Here is a 19,915-nt window from a genome sequence, read left to right as displayed (position 1 = left end):
CAGGATCTGGCCCTCTACTGTCTTGCCCTTAATCTGTCTGTCTGCGCCTTGCTTTTGCTCCGACAGAGAGGGCCAGTCAAGTGCGCTTCTGTAGCTGTACCTTGCCATGTCTGCTGTCTCCTTAGAGGTTGCACAGAAATAGCTTTTAATTAAAAAGTCGTTATCAAGTTGTCGTGCAGCATAAGTAAATAAAAATAGCTTTTTTTACGGCGTCTGCTTGCAGCATAGTTAAGTGGCTCTTTAAGGGGTTGTGGGTTTTTTGTGACATCTGTTTGTTGAAGAGGGAAATGAGAGGAGCTCTCCTGATTTTCAAGCTCTCAGTGTCTCTGAAATATTATGGGTTTTCTTCTGTGGCTGCTGTCCTAGCTCCTGCTGCTGATGTGTGATACCATTATTGGGGACTTGGCATACCCCATTATTTAGCTGTTGCTTCGGATGCCAATCTCTTGGAAGATGTCTTGTAAAATGCTCCGGTATCTTTTCTAAGAATTACTCATTGCAAATTGAGTAATTCTAGAGACATCACGGTCAGCCACAGCTGGGCACAGGATGACGGCAACGTAAGAGCATCAGAAGACCTGCTGGATCAGGCCAGTGGCCCATCTAGTCCAGCACCCTGTTCTCATAGTGGCTGACCAGGTGTCTGTGTGAAACCCGTAAGCAGGATCTGAGCACATGGGTGCTCCCCCCGTCCTATAGTTTCCAGAAACTGGGACTCAGAAGTAGTTCTCCTTCTGTGGAGGCAAAGTGTAGCCCTTGTGGCTAGTAGCCATTGGTAGCCACCTCCTCCATGAAGTTGTCCCGTCCTCTTTTGAAGCCATTCAAGTGGGTGGCCATAACTGCCTCCTATGGGAGGGAGTTCCACCGTTTCCCTGTGTGCTGCGTGAAGAAGGGCTGTCTTTATCTGTCCCGAATCTCCCAAAATTCAGCTTCATTGGATGCCCACGAATTCTAGTGTTATGAGAGAGACTGTGGTCTAAACCACTGAGCCTCTTGGGCTTCCCGATCAGAAGGTTGGCGGTTTGAATCCCCACGACAGAGTGAGCTCCCATTGCTCTGTCTCAGCTCCTGCCAACCTAGCAGTTCAAAAGCACACTGGTGCAAGTAGATAAATAGGTACTGTTGTTGCGGGAAGGTAAATGGCATTTCCGTGTGCTCTGGTTTCTGTCACGGTGTCCCGTTGCGCCAGAAGCTGTTGGCCACATGACCCAGAAAGCTGTGGACAAATGCTGGCTCCTTTTGCCTGAAAGCGAGATGAGCGCCGCAACCCCATAGTCGCCTTTGACTGGACTTCACCATCCAGGGGTCTTTTACCTTTATCTTTTACAAGAGAGAGAACTTTCCTCTATCCCACTTTCTCTGTGCCGTGCGTAATTTTATACACTTCTAAACCAATGGTGATAAACGAAGTAAATAGAGTTGCCCCCTCTTTTTTCAGAAGAAATTTGAGATGTGTTTTGCTCCCTCTAAAGGCCTGGCTGGTTACCATATTTGAAGGGAGGTTGGTTCTTTTCCACGTGGTAAAGATTGGATAGAGGCTCTTGCAGGAGATGGGAGGATTACCTTTCTCTGAACCTTTACCTTGGCTGGCTTGCTTTAGTTACCTGGGAGTGTTCGTTCTGCCAGCACCTTTCTGCCATGTGCCTGCTGGATGGTTGTCTCCTTGGCCCTTTCCAGTTCTGTGAATCAAGGATTCTGACAACTCTGAAGTTGAAACAATGAAATTTGTGCCACTGAAAGTGAATGCGCGACCATGCATTGTATTTCTCTTACCTCTTACAATTTGTTTATTTAAGAACTTGTCAAATGTACACAGACCTTTTAGAAGACGATTGCTAATTAAATAGAAAGAAGCTGTACTAACTCTAAGCAGAACCAAAGACAAGAAACTTGGAGGGCAAGATATCTGCAAATCTCAATACAATGGGAATCCAAGGCTTGCATTTAGTAATAAATCATATTTTTAATGCAATCTATGAAATGTTGCCGCCATATAAAAAATTATCCCCTTTCTGTCCTGTTTCCATAAGCTTTGCCATCGTTGCATCCTGTGTTTTGTCTCTCTGTTCTTGGGGTTGTTGGTCTTGTATGTACTCTCCAATATTTAGCGTACAATATTCTCCCCCCACAACACCTTTATTGAAAGTTCGAAAAGTACATAATTATATGTGCAGTAAACATGGTGAGATGTAAATAAAAGGAAGAAAAAGAGAAACAGCACCCATGTAGAAGGGAAAATAAAGGGGGGAGGGGGGGAACCCAAAACTAAATACTTTACAAAGTTGTTGTTGTACTTCACCTATTACAGTATTTGTAAGAAAAGATTCCAAATATAATGGAATTTCTCCATGGCAAGTCTGCATTTATATGCAAGTTGTTCATATGTTGCGAGTTTGTATAAGTCTTCAATCCAATCATAGAAGGAAGCCACATTTTTATTTTCCCAGTCTATCAGTATCAGCCTTTTAGCTATGATAAGAGCACGAAGAGTCCACTCATATTATCCTTTTGTAAGGTTCCATGTCCTGGGTATGTAATTCAAAAGGATATTTTGCTCTGTAAATGTAAGGTTGTTCCGTACAGTTCTGATGATAGTTTCACTTACCTTCGGCCAAAAATCTTTCAATATAGGACGATGAAAAAAACATAAGTTTTAGAGAAGCATTATCCCTATTGTATCTCCAACAGTTAGATACCTTAGATAGCCCTTTTTTAAACAAACGTAATGGGGTCCATTATATCCTAAATATTATTTTTGTTGTTGCATGAGCCTCAATTTAAGGTCCAGAGACACCCTTGTTATAGTAGTTAAAATATTCTTGCTGTAACAAGTAAGAAACACAGTGCAATAGACAGCGCTTTTCTTTTTGTGCATTTTACAAAATTACATTATTTATCTCTGTGAGTGCCTCTGTTTCTCTGCTGTCTTTGCTGAGATATATTTTATAAATAATTTTTATTAATTTTCCAACATACATTTATAATAGCCAATCTAAATTTATCACATATTTTCTCTTTTGAACTTTCTTCAGCCTCTCTAACAATCATCCATTATTCAATTTTTCAGTTACACATTTCCTAATTTTTATATTGCAATTTACATACCTTCACCCTCTTATTTTTCTTCAACACAATATTCCTCCATCATTCACAGAGCTTCTTGAAATCCCACTAGCGTAGTTTGCTCATCACATATACATTTCAAATAATCTGAAATTTTTCCCCAATCTTTGATGAACTTTGCTCTCGTACATATCTGATCTTCCCTGTTTATCTAGTTCTGCATAGTCCATCAGTTTCATTCTCCATTCTTCTAACGTCGGTAGTTGTTCCTGTTTCCATTTTTGGGCCAGTAATATTCTCGCTGCAGTTACTGCGTATTGGAAAAGTTTACAGTCCTTTGTATTTATCTCATTTCCTACAATTCCTAAAAGAAAAGCCTCTGGCTTCATAACAAATGTATATTTCAACATCTTTTTCAATTCGTTATATATCAGTTCCCAGAAACCCTTCACCTTCTTGCAATCCCACCACATATGGTAAAATGCTCCCTCTTTTTCTTTACATTTCCAACACTTATTACATGTTTTATACATTTTTGCCAATTTTACGGGTGGTCTTTGCTGAGATCTGGAGGTGGTGGTGGGGTCTCAGCTCTCTGGCTCTCCTGTTTGCAATGATGGTGCAATGAAGGGTGCATTTGTGGAGTCTAGAGTTGGATGATTCAGAACAGGCAAAAGGGAGAACTTATTCGCGCAGCAGAGTGAAACTATGGTATTTGCTCCCACAAGACACAGTGATGGTCACCGACTTGGATGGGTTTCAAAGAGGATTAGACAAATACATGGAGGAGGACAGGGGGAACTCACAGGAACTCAGTTCCGGCATCTTTCAGGTGGGCATCCTTGCCATTCTAAGAGAACGAGGGAGGTGTTCATGGTGAGTTCCGACACCTCTTTTTCTAGAAAAGTAGCAAAGGGGTGGGGGAAAGGATAAGGTTATCAATGACCACCAGCCGTGATGTCTATGTTCTTCCTCCACCTTCGGAGACAAAAAAGTCGTACCTTGGAAGTTGAACAGAATCCGTTCCAGAAGTCCGTTCGACTTCCAAAAAGTTCAGAAACCAAAGCGTGGCTTCCGATTGGCTGCAGGAACTTCCTACAGCCAATCGGAAGCCCCATTGGACATTCAGGTTCCAAGGAATGTTTGCAAACCAGATCACTCATTTCTGGGTTTGCGGCATTTGGAAGCCAAAACGTCTGAGTACCAAGGCGTTTGGGATCCAAGGTACGACTGTAGTACAGTGGTACCTCGGGTTGAGAACTTAATTCGTTCTGGAGGTCCATTCTTAACCTGAAACTGTTCTTAACCTGAGGTACCACTTTAGCTAATGGGGCCTCCCGCTGCTGCTGCACAATTTCTGTTCTCATCCTGAAACAAAGTTCTTAACCCAAGGTACTATTTCTGGGTTAGTGGAGCCTGTAACCTGAAGCATCTGTAACCCGAGGTACCACAGAACACCTCTATACACTAGTTGCTGGCATTGCAAATGGGGAGAGAGTGCTTTTGTGCTCAGGTCCTGCTCGCAGGCTTGCAATAAGCATCTTGTTGGCCACTGCGAGAACAGGATGCCATCCCAGAAGGGCCTTTGGCAAATCCAATAGGGCTCTTCTGAAGTTTCCCCATGACCCCTGGCTCTTCCAAATAATTTGGAGTCACATCCATGCTGGATCCCTCTCTGCAGCCTTGGCTCGTCGTGCTGTCCTGACTTCATCTCTATCCACAAGTGGGCTCCTCTCTCCTAACATTTGCCATAACTTCGTAGTGGGCCGTAATTGCCTGAGGAGCGGCGGTGCGGTGCTTGTAGCAAGGACACTGTCCCCATATTAAATTGCATTATCGGAGTGACGCTTTGGCTGCCTGCCAGGTGCAAATGACTCCTGTTGCAGGTTAATAAATAATGTACACCCTGTTAATAGATTTCCACTCCCCCTTCCCCAAACTCTTGACATCTTGGCTGGAGAACAAGAAGAGGCCCCCCTTCTCCCATCGTCGACTGGTTGCTGAGTTTTAAGTGCTTACTCCTGTTTACTTTTAGAAAAACGACAACCAGGAGATGCTGATGAATTGCAGGCGCTCTGCACTTAGTTGAGATCATAAATCCCAGCCCTGCAAAATAACCGGCTTGGGGCACTTAGCCCTCTTTATAACCGGAGTTTATCCACGTATTCCGGCAAGACTTGCAAATATATCTAACAAACCATGTTAAGATAAAGCTAATGGAATATGACAGGACCACCTAGGAGAGAGCATTCATTCTCAAGCTGCTGGCTCAATTTGGGGTGTCTCGAGGCGGAGGGAGAGAGAGTGTGGCCCCCCCCCCCGCCAAGCCCCATTACCCCCAGACGGGAGCCGGGCCATTGCAGCCCTTGCTTTTTATAAATTATGGCTCTGCCTCTAATGCAGTTTTTATTTTGGGGATATAGCTTTATTATATCATTCTGGCCACCACTCCGGATGATGGTGGGGGAAGAGCTGTGATGAGGAGCCTTGCTTTTCTTTCAGTTGGTGGTGACCTTCATCAGATGCGTGTGCTAAATCTCACAGCCGCGGTGAGCAAGAATAGTGGAGTGGATTGTCAGGAGTACACGAAGCTGCTTTATACTGAGTCAGACCATCGGTCCATCTGGATCAGCCTTGTCTACACTGACTGGCAGCAACTCCCCGGGCAGAGGTCTTTCCCAGCCGTACCTGGAGATGCCGTCGGGAATCGAACCTGGAATGTTCTGCATGCAAAGCCACTGAGCTACCAGTGCTAGAAACTCAGATATATAAGCGAGGCTGTAAACCAGGCTTACAGTTGCCAAAACAGAATGGCTCATTGCCATTTTGGGGCCACACGGCTTGGAATTTTTATTTTTCAGTATCACTTTTCGGTTCCTGAAATTCATTCTTATTGGGCAGATATAATATAACAGAATCATACAGGATGTGTTGCTGGTGTGTGAAAACCATCAAGATCCAAGGATCCCCATGCAAGCACCTCCAGATGGTATAGGCATCAGGTGCCATCCTGGTGCCCGGGCATCTTCACTTGATCACAAGTGGTCGATAGCCAGGTGCCAAATTTTGAACAATCACTACCATCCTTCCCATAAAATAAAGATTCTAGTCCTTATGGGTTTAAACTGAGTTATATCGGAAGCTGCTTTATACTGAGTCAGATCATTGGTCCATGTAGTTCCATATGGTCTACACTGACTGGCAGCGGCTCCCCAGGATTTCAGGCAGGGGTATCTACTGGAGATAACAGGGGTTGAGCTTGGAACCTTCTCCACCCACAGCAAGTGCTCTGCCACTGAGCTACAGCCCTTCCTGGTTTCCAAATGTTGATCGGAGGGTGCCAAGTCTGCTTTGACTTAGGGAGCACAAGGAACAGGAATGGATTGAAACAAAACCCCACACAGGACTTAAGGGCAGGATGGTAAAAAGGGCTGTATTTTGATTGCTGTGAATGTCCAGCTAGAGTGTTTGCTGTGGGTTTCCAGGTACTGACATGATCACTGCCCTGTGTGCTCAAATGGCACCCCCAAAAAGTTTTGGGTCACGTCCACACCGTTGCTTTAATGCACATGGTTTCCCTCAAAGAATTCTAGGCTGTAGAATTCCTAGAGCTAAAATTCCCAGCAACCCTTAGCAAACTACAGTGCCCAGAATTCTTTGGGGGAAATGATGCGCTTTACGTGTGCTTTAAAGGTACAGTGCGTACCCAGCTTGAATGTAGACGTAAAAGTGATCAGAATAAACACCTGAGGCTGCTCAAACGCCACACAACACACGGTTTCTTCCAAATAATCCTAGTAAACTGTAGTTTACCATTGCAGAGTTACAATTCCCAGCACCCTTAGCAGATGACAGTTTCCAAGATACTTTGGGGAAAAGCCACACGCTTCAAATGTACAGTTCAGCTTCTCCGAATTGATTTTTAGCATCCAAGCGAAGGAATCCTACCATATGGAATAAGCAAAGGAGTGCCAGTAAAGTTTGATCTTAGTTAAGCTAATTGCGGAAAGACGCCGAATGCAGTTTGGTTGTTGAGCCAGTTGCTATGCGCAGGTCCATCTCAGAGTCTATGGCTCTCCCAGCAGCCGTTAAATTGGTGTTACGGCACTTGTGAGTCAAGGCATAAAAACCTAATAGCACCAGCAGCCATCAAAGTGCCTGTTTATGTGTGCGGGGCCAAACTGCCACTGTGGGGCAGAGTAGGGCGGAAGGCTCATAGCCATAAAATGTCGTTGATCAATATCTTAAAACCACACTTAGAAATCATCCAAATCTCTCTCTCTCTCTGTCCCTGCTCCCACATCCTTGTCCTATGCGCTAAATGCGATGCCTGAAAATGGTCCAAGAACTTCTCTGTTGGCTTTGTGCGGGCTTACATAACACCCCACATCATTTGCAGTCTGCAGACAGGCTGCCGCTTCCGGAAGGGAGGGCTTCCGCATCGTTTGTAGTCTAAAGCGCGGCTGGAGTTTGAAAACACCAATTCCACAGGGAGCAGACCCTGCATCTGTGGATGAAAGCCTCTTTTCCTTGGTAAGGCTGCTGCAGGAGCCCTGCATTTGCAAGCCCCTCCTTTCGCCGCCACTTTCCACTCCAGTGAATGGACGGGTCGCTTTGCCACGTGGACTCCAGGGCGCTCATTTCACCGTTCTGTCTTGGCAACATCCATTTGTAAATCCAGTTATTCTGTTTGCTTGTCTTTCTGTTGCATTTCTCCTCTTCACCTCCAACTGCATTTCTCTCCTGATGCTTGTTTGTGGATGCTCCACTGTCAGAGGCAGCAATGATTCTGTTCGTTGTTGGAGACCACAGAAGGTGCTCTTGTGCTCCGGTCCTGCTTACCTTTTTCTCCCACAGGCTTCTGGCTGGCCGCTGTGAGAACAGGATGCCAGGCAGGGCGAGCCATTGGCCTCATCCACCAGGACTCTTATGATAATCTCATATTTTTGAGCTCAAGGCTATTGGTGACCCCAAATGGCAGCAAACCCAGGGGCGAAGGAAGGCTAACCAGCACCCAGTGTGGGGTGTCGGGGGCGGGGCAAACCGCCCGGCGGCGCATGAGCTGCTGCATACTGCGCATGCACATGCACAGTATGTAGAGGTGCTGCACATGCGCCGCGCAGCGGTTTGCCGATGGCGCCGATCAAGCGCCGTACTGACGGCAGTGGGATCGCTCCACCACCGCTGCAGCCACGAACGGCGGATCCTCCGCACGTTGCTGTGGCGGCGCGATGGCGGCGGGGCGAGCCCCCTTCAAGGTGCCTTGCCACCCCCTCAGAGATGTCACCTGGAGCGGACCGCCCCCCGCCTCCCTTCCTCCGCCACTGAGCAAACCAACATGTCCACAAGCCATTATTCATTCTCACCTCCCCTTGGCGTCGTAGGCAGTGCTGACCCACACGGTGGCTGCTTCACAGGGCTGGTATTCCCATCCCATAGTCTTTATTTGTCCAATTTTGTTTCTCTTGTAATCACTAAGTGAAGCTAAACACTTTGAAATGGCCAAGCTCGACTCACCCTGTGCTTGCAGCTGGCATCCGTTCATTGTTGGTAATGAACAACCTCTCCACCCCAAACGTATGAAATGGAATATTTTCCACCAGAAAATAAGGCACTGGGGGGGGGGGAACATTCACATCAGTGGTACCGGAAAGAATTTTGGCGCCGTGGGTGGGGGTGCAAGGCAAAAGGAATTGGGATTAAAACCTCTTTTTGATGCAGTGGGGAGCAGTAGCCACAAGTGGGCAGTGTGCAATAACAGCTGGAGAAGGGAGAGCAGCTGGAGCAGAGCTGTTGTGCCATGTGTGAGGATTAATATTGAATGCTATGCCGGTGATCCTAAGACTTGAGAGATACTGACAAGGTGGGAGGGAGGCCCCCCTGCCTTAATGCTTCAGAAGAGCAGCCATATGTCTCTCCCTGCAATTTTATCGATTCCCAGAGGTAGAAAAGCGTCAGGATCTCGCTCGCTTTATTTCCTACTGGTGTACCATTTTTTAAAAAACAAGCCAAAGCTTTCTTTTTGTACTGTTGATATGCAGACATTTGAAAGACCACCTCTTTTTTGACTGCTTCAATTTCCATTACTCCAGGTGAATTTCTCTGCTCCCTACTAACCCAAAGTGAGCATGTGGGTTTGCTTTATTGCAATTCCTCCCCTTGTTAACCCAGCAGCTGGAGCTGCTGCTGTTGAGACTTTTCTTTCGGGGACCCTGCAGCCTTTTCCTTGAAAGGCTTTTTTCTGACGAGGGCTGCACTCGCTTGGCGCTGACCTGTTGTCGGGGCCGAGGGCACTTCTTCATACAGAGCATGGTTAAAGTATGGAACGTGCTGCCGCAGGAGGCGGTGATGACTGCCTGCCGACCAAGATGGCTTTAAAAGAGAATTAGACAAATTCATGACAAATTCATCAGCTTGGCCTCCACAGTTGGAGGCAGCAATGCTTCTGAATACTAGTTGCTGGAAACCACAGGAGGGGAGAGGGCTCTTGTGCTGGAATCCTGCTTTTGGGCTTCCCATTGGGGCATCTAGTTGGCCACTGTGAGAGCAGGATGCTGGACCAGATGGGCCACAGGCCTGATCAAGAAGGGCTCTTTTTAGGTCTCCATTGGCGGATGTCGAGGCATCTGATTTCTGGCCCTTGACATCCTTCTCCCTCCCTCCTCACCCAGTAAACTGATGAGGAAGAGATGGAAGACTCTTTCCAGACATCTCAAGGAAGTGCTTGTGAAATTAGGCCAAGGGGTGCATGTGGTCTTAGGTCTGTAGCTCATCCCCTAACTGCTGTAAGGGTAGCCTGGGTATGGGAGGCTGTACTCAGTCCTGTCTAGATGTATGTCAGTATAATACAGTCGTACCTTGGAAGTTGAACGGAATCTGTTCCGGAAGTCTATTTGACCTCTGAAACGTTCAGAAACCAAAGTGCAGCTTCTGATTGGCTGCAGGAAGCTCCTTCAGCCAATCAGAAGCCATGGAAGCCCCGTCGGCTTCCAAAAGAATGTTCAAAAACTGAAGCACTCACTTTCGGTTTTCAATCGTTCGTGAGCCAGAACGTTTGACTCCCAAGGCATTCGGGAACCGAGGTATGACTGTAATAGGTTTTCAAGGAAGTCCGTATCTTCCCTTCATTAGAATGTAAGAAGAGCCCTGCTGGGTCAAGCCAAAGGCCTGGTCTGTGCAGCATCTTCCTCTCCCAAACCAGATCGCCTTTGGCTAACCAGATGTCCAGATGGGAGGCCCACAAATAGGCCCTGAACACAACAGCACTCCCTCCCCATTTGTGATTCTCAGCAACTGATGCTCAGAGGCATGCTACCACTGACAGTGGAGGGAGACCATAACATAGAGCCAGGGTGGTGTGGTGGTTAGAGTGTTGGACTAGGACCTGGGAGACCAGGGTTCAAGTCCTCAGTCGGGCATGAAGCTCACTGGGTGATGTCGCTCACTCTCAGCCTAAACTAGCTCAGAGGGCTGTTGTGGGGATTAAATGAGGAGGAGTGGGTGGGGAAACCATATATGCCACTTTGAGCTCCTTGGAGACGGCATATAAATGCAGTGAAATACGTGGAGCCCTACTGGATCAAACATGGGGCATCTCTCCCAGATATCCTGGACCCAATCATACATAACAAAACCAGTCCCTGCATATAAAAGTCATCTGTCTCTGCTCTTTTCTAATACTTCCCTTTTGTTACCTGCTTTCCCATAACCACAGCATTAAAAAGCCCATGCTTTAATGCCTCCTCTCCAAGTGCTTAATTGAAGAATAATGCATATATGGGAAGGGAACGCAATTGCCACTCTAAAGAGAGAGTGAAAGCTTAATCCTCAGGGTAACTGCCTGATCAGGTTGCTTTAGCTGTCTCCATATTTCTGTGAGCATTGCTCTGCTTACATAACCCATCTCCTTCTCCCTTGCTGCCCTGCATGCTCAAAATGTCTTCCCAAACACCTACAATGTGCCACTTCCATTCAGTGGAAGATGTGCAAAGTTAACCCGGTAGAAAGCACACAGGGATCCCAACGAGTATATATATCCTTATGAAATGGGATGCATGATTTAGAGCCTTAAATCTAAATTTGCTGCTGCAACAGTGCACGGAGACTAACCAATTGCTACCCTGCAGAAGAGCAACTAAATTTTGAGATGTGTACGCCACTGGTTATTCTTTTATCCCCCCCCTCCGTTTTTGAGTGAACCATTCAGTTTGTTAGTGAATTCCATAGTTGTTGTGGTTCTTACTGAATTTTTTACTAGCGTGTCCCAGACTGGGTTACAACAATTTAAAGTACAGAATTGAAAACGGTCAGAACCAATTAGTCAGAGGGATAGGCTAGGCTCTGGAAACACACATCTCAGGGGTCAAAGGCTGTGGTAAAGAGTGGCATCTTCAGTATTTGCTGAAAGTTGTATAGGGAAGTTTCTAGATGCCTCTCTGTTGGTAGTTCTACAACTTAGGGGTTGCCACAGAGAAGGCCCTGCTCCCCCTGAACTCCTGAGGGTTGCATAAGTACACAAGAAGAGGCTGCTGGATCAGGGCAATAGCCTATCAAGTCCAGCATCCACAGTGGCCACCGAGATTCCTCTTCCGGGGAACCCTCAAGGAGGACCCGAGGCCAAGAGCCCTCTCCCCTCCAGTGGTTTCCAGCAATTGAAAAGCATTGCTTCCTCCTCCAACCATGGAGACACAGAGCATAGCCATCACTGCTAGGAGCCACTGATTGCCTTCTCCATGGATTTGCAGTTGTTCTGCTCCTTGTTGCAGCTGTCCTGTGGAGCAATGTTGGAGTCACCCAAGAGATTGTCAGCTGCAACATCCTTGATGGCAGGAGCATTTGCCCACCAGACAGGAACCCAGTTGGAAACCCCTAAATCTGAGATGGGGAACCTGCAGCCTTCCAGATGTTGTTTGATTCCCAGCTCCCATAATCTCTTATTGTTGGCCGTGCTGCCTGGGGCTGGTGGGTGTTAGTTTCCACAACAACTGGAGGGCTCACAGGTCCCTGCTTTAAATGTTACAGAACAAGCAAGCCCTGTGTTGCTTTTGTTCTTCTCCCATGGAGGTCTTATTTCTGCTTTTTCCATCTGGCGGCAGCGATGGACACGACCACATGTCGTCCAAAGCGAACTTGTGTCTGGGAGCAGGAGGCTGTAACTTTTGTTTCCCTTTTCCGCAGGTCAAGTGGAAAGGAAAGGACCTGTTTGACCTGGTGTGCAGGACACTGGGACTCCGCGAAACGTGGTTCTTTGGCCTTCAATACATGATCAAAGACACAATGGCGTGGCTCAAGATGGATAAGAAGGTAAGGACAGAACGTTCTTGTGGACATTTTACGGAGCTGAATGGTGGAAGGTTCAGGGCAGAGAAAAGGAAGGAATTCTTCCTGCAACGTACAGTTAAACTAGGGAACTCGCTGCTACAGGGAGCAGTGATGGCCACCAACTTGGATGGCTTCAAAAGACGATTAGACAGATTCATGTAGGAGAAGACTATCAATGGCTACTTGCCAGGATGGCTGTGTTCTGCGTCTACAGATGCAGAGGCAACAGTGATTCTGAATATAGGAAGGGAGAGTTCTCTTGTGCTCAGGTCCTGCTTGCAGGTTTCCCATGGGTATCTGGTTGGCCACTGTGAGAACAAGATGCTTGACTAGATGGGCCGTTGGCCTGATCCAGCAGGCTCTTCTTACGTTCTCATGGATTCCATGGGGACCAGCTTCTTAGTAAACTAGCCGTAAGATTACTGCCTCCGATTCCTTAGGTAGCAAGTGGTTGCGAGTTCATTCCTGTAGCTCAGCTGTAACTTTTGCACAGTAAGCCTGAGTGTTAACTATAAGTCAAGGCTAGCATATCTGAGCTGCATGTAGTACTGGCGAATTCTCACTGGGGAAGCTTGCTTCGAGATGGCTTTCCTCTCCTTAATCTGTTCCCAGGCAGCTGAAGTTGGATGACATTTCGGGACCAGACGTATGTTGTGCATTAAGAGTGTTTACTCAGCGCACCGTTCCCTCTAGCTGGATGTGTTTGCCTTGACTGATGGGACTTTGCACTGTCTGCTACAAAATCTGTCGAAGGCAGCGGTGTGGTGCCAAGCAAATGCTTATGTCTTAACTAGAGACCTGGGGCTTTAAGCTACACTGCGGTTTCCTAACTAGGGAAGCTCCGGGTATCAGAAGCATTGCGGAAAATAAAGAGCAAGGCCACTCCGAGATAAGAGCGAGGAAATCTTTATTGGTGGATGTCCAGTTTCTCTGGGAAAATAGTAAAAAGTCTTAAGTGTGTCTAAACGTTTAGAAAGGCCTAGAAAGCACATGGGGGGAACCCGCAGGTCAGCTCTTGCGCCAGGGGAGCATACCAGGGAATCTTAAATACCCATTGCTGAGTATTTATTTCATAAAATCTATACGCTGCTTGATTGTAAAGAAATCCCTCAACGTGGTTTTCAATTCAACAATAATCAAAAAGAAAAATTAACAGCGCCAATCTTAGACTTAAAAAAAGTGAAAATAGCAATGGACTGAGAACAGATTTAGCCTTGCATCAGTTTTCTAAACATCTGAGATGGTCTGATGAAACAAAGGTTTTTTTAGAAGGACCCGAAAAGTGAAGGTACGTGCCTGATATCAATAGACAGGGAGTTCCAAAGTGCAGGTCCTGCCACTCGCGGAATGGGTATTATGTGGCACCTGTAAAAGAGCCAGTTCTGCTGATTGAAGGAGCTGAGTGGGTGTATATGGGGCAAAGCGATCTAGTAGGGAAACTATTAAATATTCCTTTAAGAGAATGAAGGACTGACCCACACCATAAGGATAAAGCACATCCCAAGCACATTTGAAAAATGTGGCTTCCTCCAAAGGATCCCAGGAACTGTAGTTTACCAATCACAGAGCTACAATTCCCAGTCTCCTTAAGAAACTTCAGTGTCCCAGGATTCTTTGAGAGAAGTCCTGTGCTTTAAACAGGTTCAGCGTTGAGGGCCTTCTGGCCATTCCCTCACTGCCAGAAGCGAAGTTACAGGGAACCAGGTAGAGGGCCTTCTCGGTAGTGGCACCCACCCTGTGGAACACTCTCCCACCAGATGTCAAAGGAAAAAAACAACTACCAGACTTTTAGGAGACATCTGAAGACAGTCCTCTTTAGGGAAGCTTTTAATATCTGAAGGACTATTGTATTTTAATATTTTGTTGGAAGCCACCCAGAGTGGCTGGGGAAAACCAACCAGATGGGTGGGGTATAAATATCAAATTATTATTATTATTATTATTATTGATGTATGTGTAGATTTCCCCTACATTGTAAGGCAGAGTAGGGACTGGACTTCTGAATCTTGGCTTCATCATAATGCTTTGTGCCTTTGGACACTTGCTGGAGTTTGGTCTGCTCTGTTTTGTGTTAAGAAACTGTCAGGGAACTGCCATCTAAAGCGCCGGGGGCGCAAAGGCTCACTGAGGTTGAGAGAGGAGTAGCAGCGGAAGAGGGAACCAGTAGAGGGCGAGCAAGAACTCCAAGGGAAAGTGAGTCGGAGGGATGGCTCAGAGACGCTTCCAGCGAAAACAGTGGGGAGGTCTCAGGACCTCCTATAGGGACACCCACACCTCGCCGGAAACTGTCACGCCGAGAGGCCAGACGACGTGTTTCCGTTAAAGAGCTTTTATGTTGGAAACGATTCCGAAAGCAGCCACTTTCGGATTCTACTAGTGATTGACGCAGCCATGCTGGAGGGGCTCCGTCACAGGCAGAGGTTTGAAAACCTGATCAAACTCTGAGGGACTTGCATTTTACGCACAAGCAGCTCATCGTCCCATCACAGCAATCCGAAAGTCACCGAAAGCCAGCTTGTGCAGGGAGAAGCATCATGAGCAACCCAGCCGGAACCGGAGGAGCAGGAGCAGCTGGAGGGGGTCCAAGCCTGGAAGAAAGGTACAGGGCGTTGGAGATCCAGTTGGCGCTGCAAACGGCGAGGCTTGAGGAGAGGAGGGCTCAGGATGCAGAAAAGGGAAAGGAGAAAACCACCCCGCTCGCCAGAAAGGTGCCAGGATTGGTGCAGAAATTCGGGGGGGATCCCAGGAACTATCATGCCTTTAGAACAGAGATGCAATACGCTCTAAACTTGCAGTTTGATGACTTCCCCGACGAGGAATCGCGAGTGGCTTTTGTGATTGGCCATCTCGAATCCGGGGCGAAGGATTGGGTTAGACCCCTGATGGCAGCGAATAATGAGATCCTAAAGGACACGAGGAAGTTTTTTCGTGCCATGGACCTGATGTTTTCCAGCGATATTGAGCAGGGGGTGGTGCGAAGGCAGTTAATGGCTTGCCAGCAAGGAAGCAGATCTGTCCGTGAGTACTGGACTGAGTTTACTATGCTGATTCATAAATTGGGGTGGGACCTATCGGCGGAGCCCATCCAAATGCTTTTCGAAGAGGGGCTTTCTTCAACCGTCAAAGATGAGCTTTCCCGGGGGCCCAGGGCGGAGTCTATGGATCAGTTAACCAAATCTGCGCTGTGCATAGGAGCGCGCCAGGAGGCGAGGGCTTTGGAAAAGCGGGAAGGGAAAGGAGACCGTTGGAGGGAGTTCCGCATTCCAGACATTCCAGAGCCACCTTTCCCGCCGGCAGAGCCGATGGAAGTTGGAACAGCGCGGGCGCGCGCAGTTTCAAATCCCAGTGAAGGGCGGAAGAAGGAGGGAAGGAGCGCCAAGAGATGTTATCTCTGCCAACAGCCAGGGCACTTTGCCAGAGTCTGCCCACAAAGAAAGGAATGGCAAGGGATGGCAGGAGCTGTTGGGGGAAAGGAAGAGGAAGGCAAGGAGCAAGTAAAAGCCAACGCCTGGCTGCCACCGTCGGGGCACAGCAGCCAGGCCAAAGAGCAGTGAAAGTGCCCATGCCGGAACCTCCCAGACCCGCTTTAGTGATAGAGGTGTTACTAGAACTGCCAAACGGACACCCACTAAAGATCAAGGCGCTTTTGGATTCAGGCAGCTCCTGTAATTTCATGAGTAAGGAGTTTGCAGCTGAGCACCAGATACAGACCATCCCTTTAAGTAACCCCTTGCAGGTGACTACGATTGACGGCAGAGAGCTGTTGGGGGGAGAAGTTAGCCAACAGACTGTCCCGATGATAATGAGGGTGGCAAGGCACACCGAACAGATAGCGTTTAATGTGGCCATCCTGGGAGGAGCGCCCATCATTTTGGGGATGAGCTGGCTGGCGCTACACGATCCGCTAGTGGGCTGGCATCAGAGGGTGGTCTCCTTTGGGTCAGCGCATTGCCTAGAACACTGCAAGGAGGGGAAGGTTTCGGGAGGAGACAGAGTCACCCTAGCCGGGATGGAAGTAATGGACAAAGGGAAGGTGCCCCCGCAATACGCAGATCTGAGCAACGTATTCAGCGAAAGGGAAGCAGACAAACTGCCACCGCATAGACCCTTTGACTGTCAAATCAACCTACTCCCTGGGGCCCAACTCCCAGTAGGCAAGCTGTACGCCATGTCAGACAGGGAGATGCAGGAGCTGAGGGAGTTCATTGACAAAAACCTGAAGCGAGGTTTCATCAGAGAGTCCCGAGCGGTGGGGGGCAGCCCAGTGTTTTTTGTGGACAAAAAGAACACAGACAAACCGAGACTGGTGTGTGACTTTAGGGCCCTCAATGCAGTGTCGGAGCCCCTGGCTTTCCCTATGCCCCGAATTGATGACATTTTGACCAGAGTAAGGAAGGGAAAGATTTTTACAAAGCTGGACCTGCGGGGGGCGTACAATCTGATACGCATAAGGAAGGGAGATGAATGGAAGACCACCATGTTTACCCCTTTGGGAGCCTTTGAATACCTCGTTATGCCCTTCGGTCTACAAGGGGGCTCCGCGTGTTTTCAAGCTTTTATAAACCACGTTCTGGGACCTTTGCTCTACAAGAATTGTGTGGCCTTTTTAGACGACGTGTTGGTGTATTCGGAAGATGAGGAACAGCATGTGAGGGACGTTCGAGAAGTGTTGGGCAGGCTGCAAGCCAACCAGCTGTGGGTGAAACTGGAGAAGTGCCAGTTTCATACCCAGGAGGTGGAATTCCTGGGGTACCGCTTGTCAGACAAGGGATTGGCCATGGATCCAGGCAAGGTCCAAGCGGTACTGGAATGGAAGACACCGAAGACCAAGAAGGACGTGCAAAGATTCTTGGGGTTTGGGAACTTTTATCGGAAGTTCATCAAGAACTTTGCCCACTTGACGGCGCCCATCACCGACTGCCTCAGCAGCAAGAAGAAATTTGTTTGGACGGTAGAGGCGGATCGAGCCTTTGAAGAACTGAAAAGGGCTTTCGCCTCGGAAGAACAACTTCTGCATGTGGATTTACGAAAACCCATGAGAGTGGAAACCGATGCATCCGACCGGGCGGTAGGGGCGGTCCTTCTTCAACCGGGGAGGAGTGCGTCGGAGTGGAGACCGTGTGCCTTCTTCTCGCGGAAGCTGAATAAATCCGAGAGGAATTACACGGTGTATGACAGGGAACTACTTGCCATTCACGAAGCATTCCGGAGGTGGAGACATTTATTAATTGGGGCACAACACAAGGTGCAAGTGTGCACCGACCACAAGAATTTAGAGTATTGGAGAACAGCTCGAGTGCTCAACCAACGACAAGTGAGATGGGCACAGGAATTCTCCAAATTCAACTTTGAAATTTGTTATGTGCCAGGCCCAGAAAACGTCAGGGCGGACGCGCTCTCACGCAAACCAGAGTATTGGGAAGGGGAGGGGGTGATCGAAGAGAGACATGTCATCCCTGAGGACCGCTGGGTGTGTGGGGCGGCGCTGGTGGGGCAACGAGAACTGGTAGAGGAAACGGAAAATGATGAATATGCCCAGGATAAGCTCAGAGGTCTCAGGGGGGAGGGCGAGAGCCCCGGAGGTTTTGAGGAAAGAAATGGGGCATTGTATTACAAAGGGGCACTGTATATACCCGAAGGTGAATTGAGGGGGAGAGTACTCAAGCAGTTGCATGATAGCCCCACGGCGGGACATTTTGGACAACACAAGACCATGTGGTTGGTCACCAGGGAATTTTGGTGGCCTAAGGTGAGGGAAGATGTAAGGGAGTATGTAAGAGGGTGTGACCAATGTCAGCGAGCCAAAGGGGAAAGAAGGGCGCCGGCAGGGTTATTAGAACCATTACCCACACCAGAACGGCCTTGGGAAGCGATATCAATAGATTTTATGACGGATCTGCCAAAGTCCAAGGGGAAAACAGCCATCATGGTAGTAGTAGACCTGTTAACTAAGATGTGCCACTTTGTAGCATGCTCACATGCAGTCACAGCGGAAGAAACAGCGAAGTTGTTTGTAGAACACATCTTTAGGTTGCACGGGACTCCCTTGAGGGTGATCTCAGATCGCGGCAAACAATTTACTTCCAGGTTCTGGAGGAAGCTCATGAGCTTGCTGCACGTGGAAGTCAATTTTTCAACTGCCCGGCACCCTGAAACCAACGGGCAGGCGGAAAGAGCAAATGGCATTCTTCAACAATATCTGAGGTGTTATGTCAATGACAGAGAGAACGATTGGGTCGAAAAGTTGGCGTTGGCAGAATTTGCCTACAATAATGCGGAGAATGTGTCCACAGGGATGAGTCCCTTTTTGGCTAATTACGGGTGTCACCCCAGGGCATTTCCAGGGGAAGGAGGGGAGAGATGGAGCGTCCCAGCGGCTGAACATTTTGTAGAAGAGATGGAAGCGATCCATCATCAGCTCCAGCTCAACTTAGAAAGGGCTAAGGCACAATATAAGAAGCAGGCAGACAAGAACAGAAGGGAAGGTGAAACCATAAGGGTGGGGGATCAAGTGTGGTTGTCAACCCAAGGGTTGCCGTTCAAAGGGGGTTGTAAGAAATTGAGGCCCAGAAGATTGGGACCCTTTGAGGTCATTCAGCAGGTCAACCCGGTAGCTTTCAAACTCCGATTACCCAACCACATGAAATTGCACCCAGTGTTCCACAGGTCGTTACTGTCACCATACAGGGGGGGACGTGAAGGGGAGTACGTCAGGGGACCAGCCTTGGAAGAGAGGGAACGCCGCAACCATGTAGCGGAAATCCTCGATTCCAGGTGGAAGGGAAATCAGGTGGAGTATTTGGTGGCGTGGGAAGGGGAACCGGAGTCAGAAAACACCTGGGTGAATGCAGAGGAAGTCAATGACGAGGTTTTAACAGAAACGTTCCACCAAAGGTTCCCGAGGAAACCTCAGCCGATAGCAAGGTTTAGGAGGGAGTATTTCGGCACCACCGATGAGGAAGAGGAAATGGAAGGGTTCGCGGAGTCGGAGTTGGAAGAGGGAGTGGACTCCGATGACGAAGATTACCGAGAGAGTAGGAACAGCAACAAGTGGAGGGAAGTGTTCGCGACGTCGGAAGACGAAGGAGGTTCTTTCAGGGGTTTTACCTCCTCACCGCCAGTAGGGGAGGAGACGGGAGGGGGTGAAGGGGGCCCTGGAGGGGAGGTGGATGTCAGGGAACTGCCATCTAAAGCGCCGGGGGCGCAAAGGCTCACTGAGGTTGAGAGAGGAGTAGCAGCGGAAGAGGGAACCAGTAGAGGGCGAGCAAGAACTCCAAGGGAAAGTGAGTCGGAGGGATGGCTCAGAGACGCTTCCAGCGAAAACAGTGGGGAGGTCTCAGGACCTCCTATAGGGACACCCACACCTCGCCGGAAACTGTCACGCCGAGAGGCCAGACGACGTGTTTCCGTTAAAGAGCTTTTATGTTGGAAACGATTCCGAAAGCAGCCACTTTCGGATTCTACTAGTGATTGACGCAGCCATGCTGGAGGGGCTCCGTCACAGGCAGAGGTTTGAAAACCTGATCAAACT

At 48.3% G+C, this 19,915-nt stretch overlaps 1 protein-coding gene across 4 annotated transcripts in view; it reads left to right on the top strand.

The window, feature by feature from the left end:
* Positions 1-19,915, top strand: part of NF2 (NF2, moesin-ezrin-radixin like (MERLIN) tumor suppressor) — a 102,368-nt gene that overhangs the window by 13,081 nt on the left and 69,372 nt on the right. For all 4 annotated transcript variants that reach the window (XM_081892397.1, XM_081892399.1, XM_081892396.1 and 1 more), the window contains exon 2: positions 12,241-12,366. In XM_081892397.1, the coding sequence (XP_081748523.1) occupies positions 12,241-12,366 (126 nt within the window). The remainder of the gene's footprint in view (positions 1-12,240; positions 12,367-19,915) is intronic.

This window comes from Podarcis melisellensis (genome assembly GCF_964234715.1).
Source record: "Podarcis melisellensis genome assembly, chromosome: 16".
NCBI lineage: Eukaryota > Metazoa > Chordata > Lepidosauria > Squamata > Lacertidae > Podarcis > Podarcis melisellensis.
The sequence above is the reverse complement of the archived record's forward strand: the minus strand, read 5'-3'. Positions and strand labels throughout refer to the sequence as shown.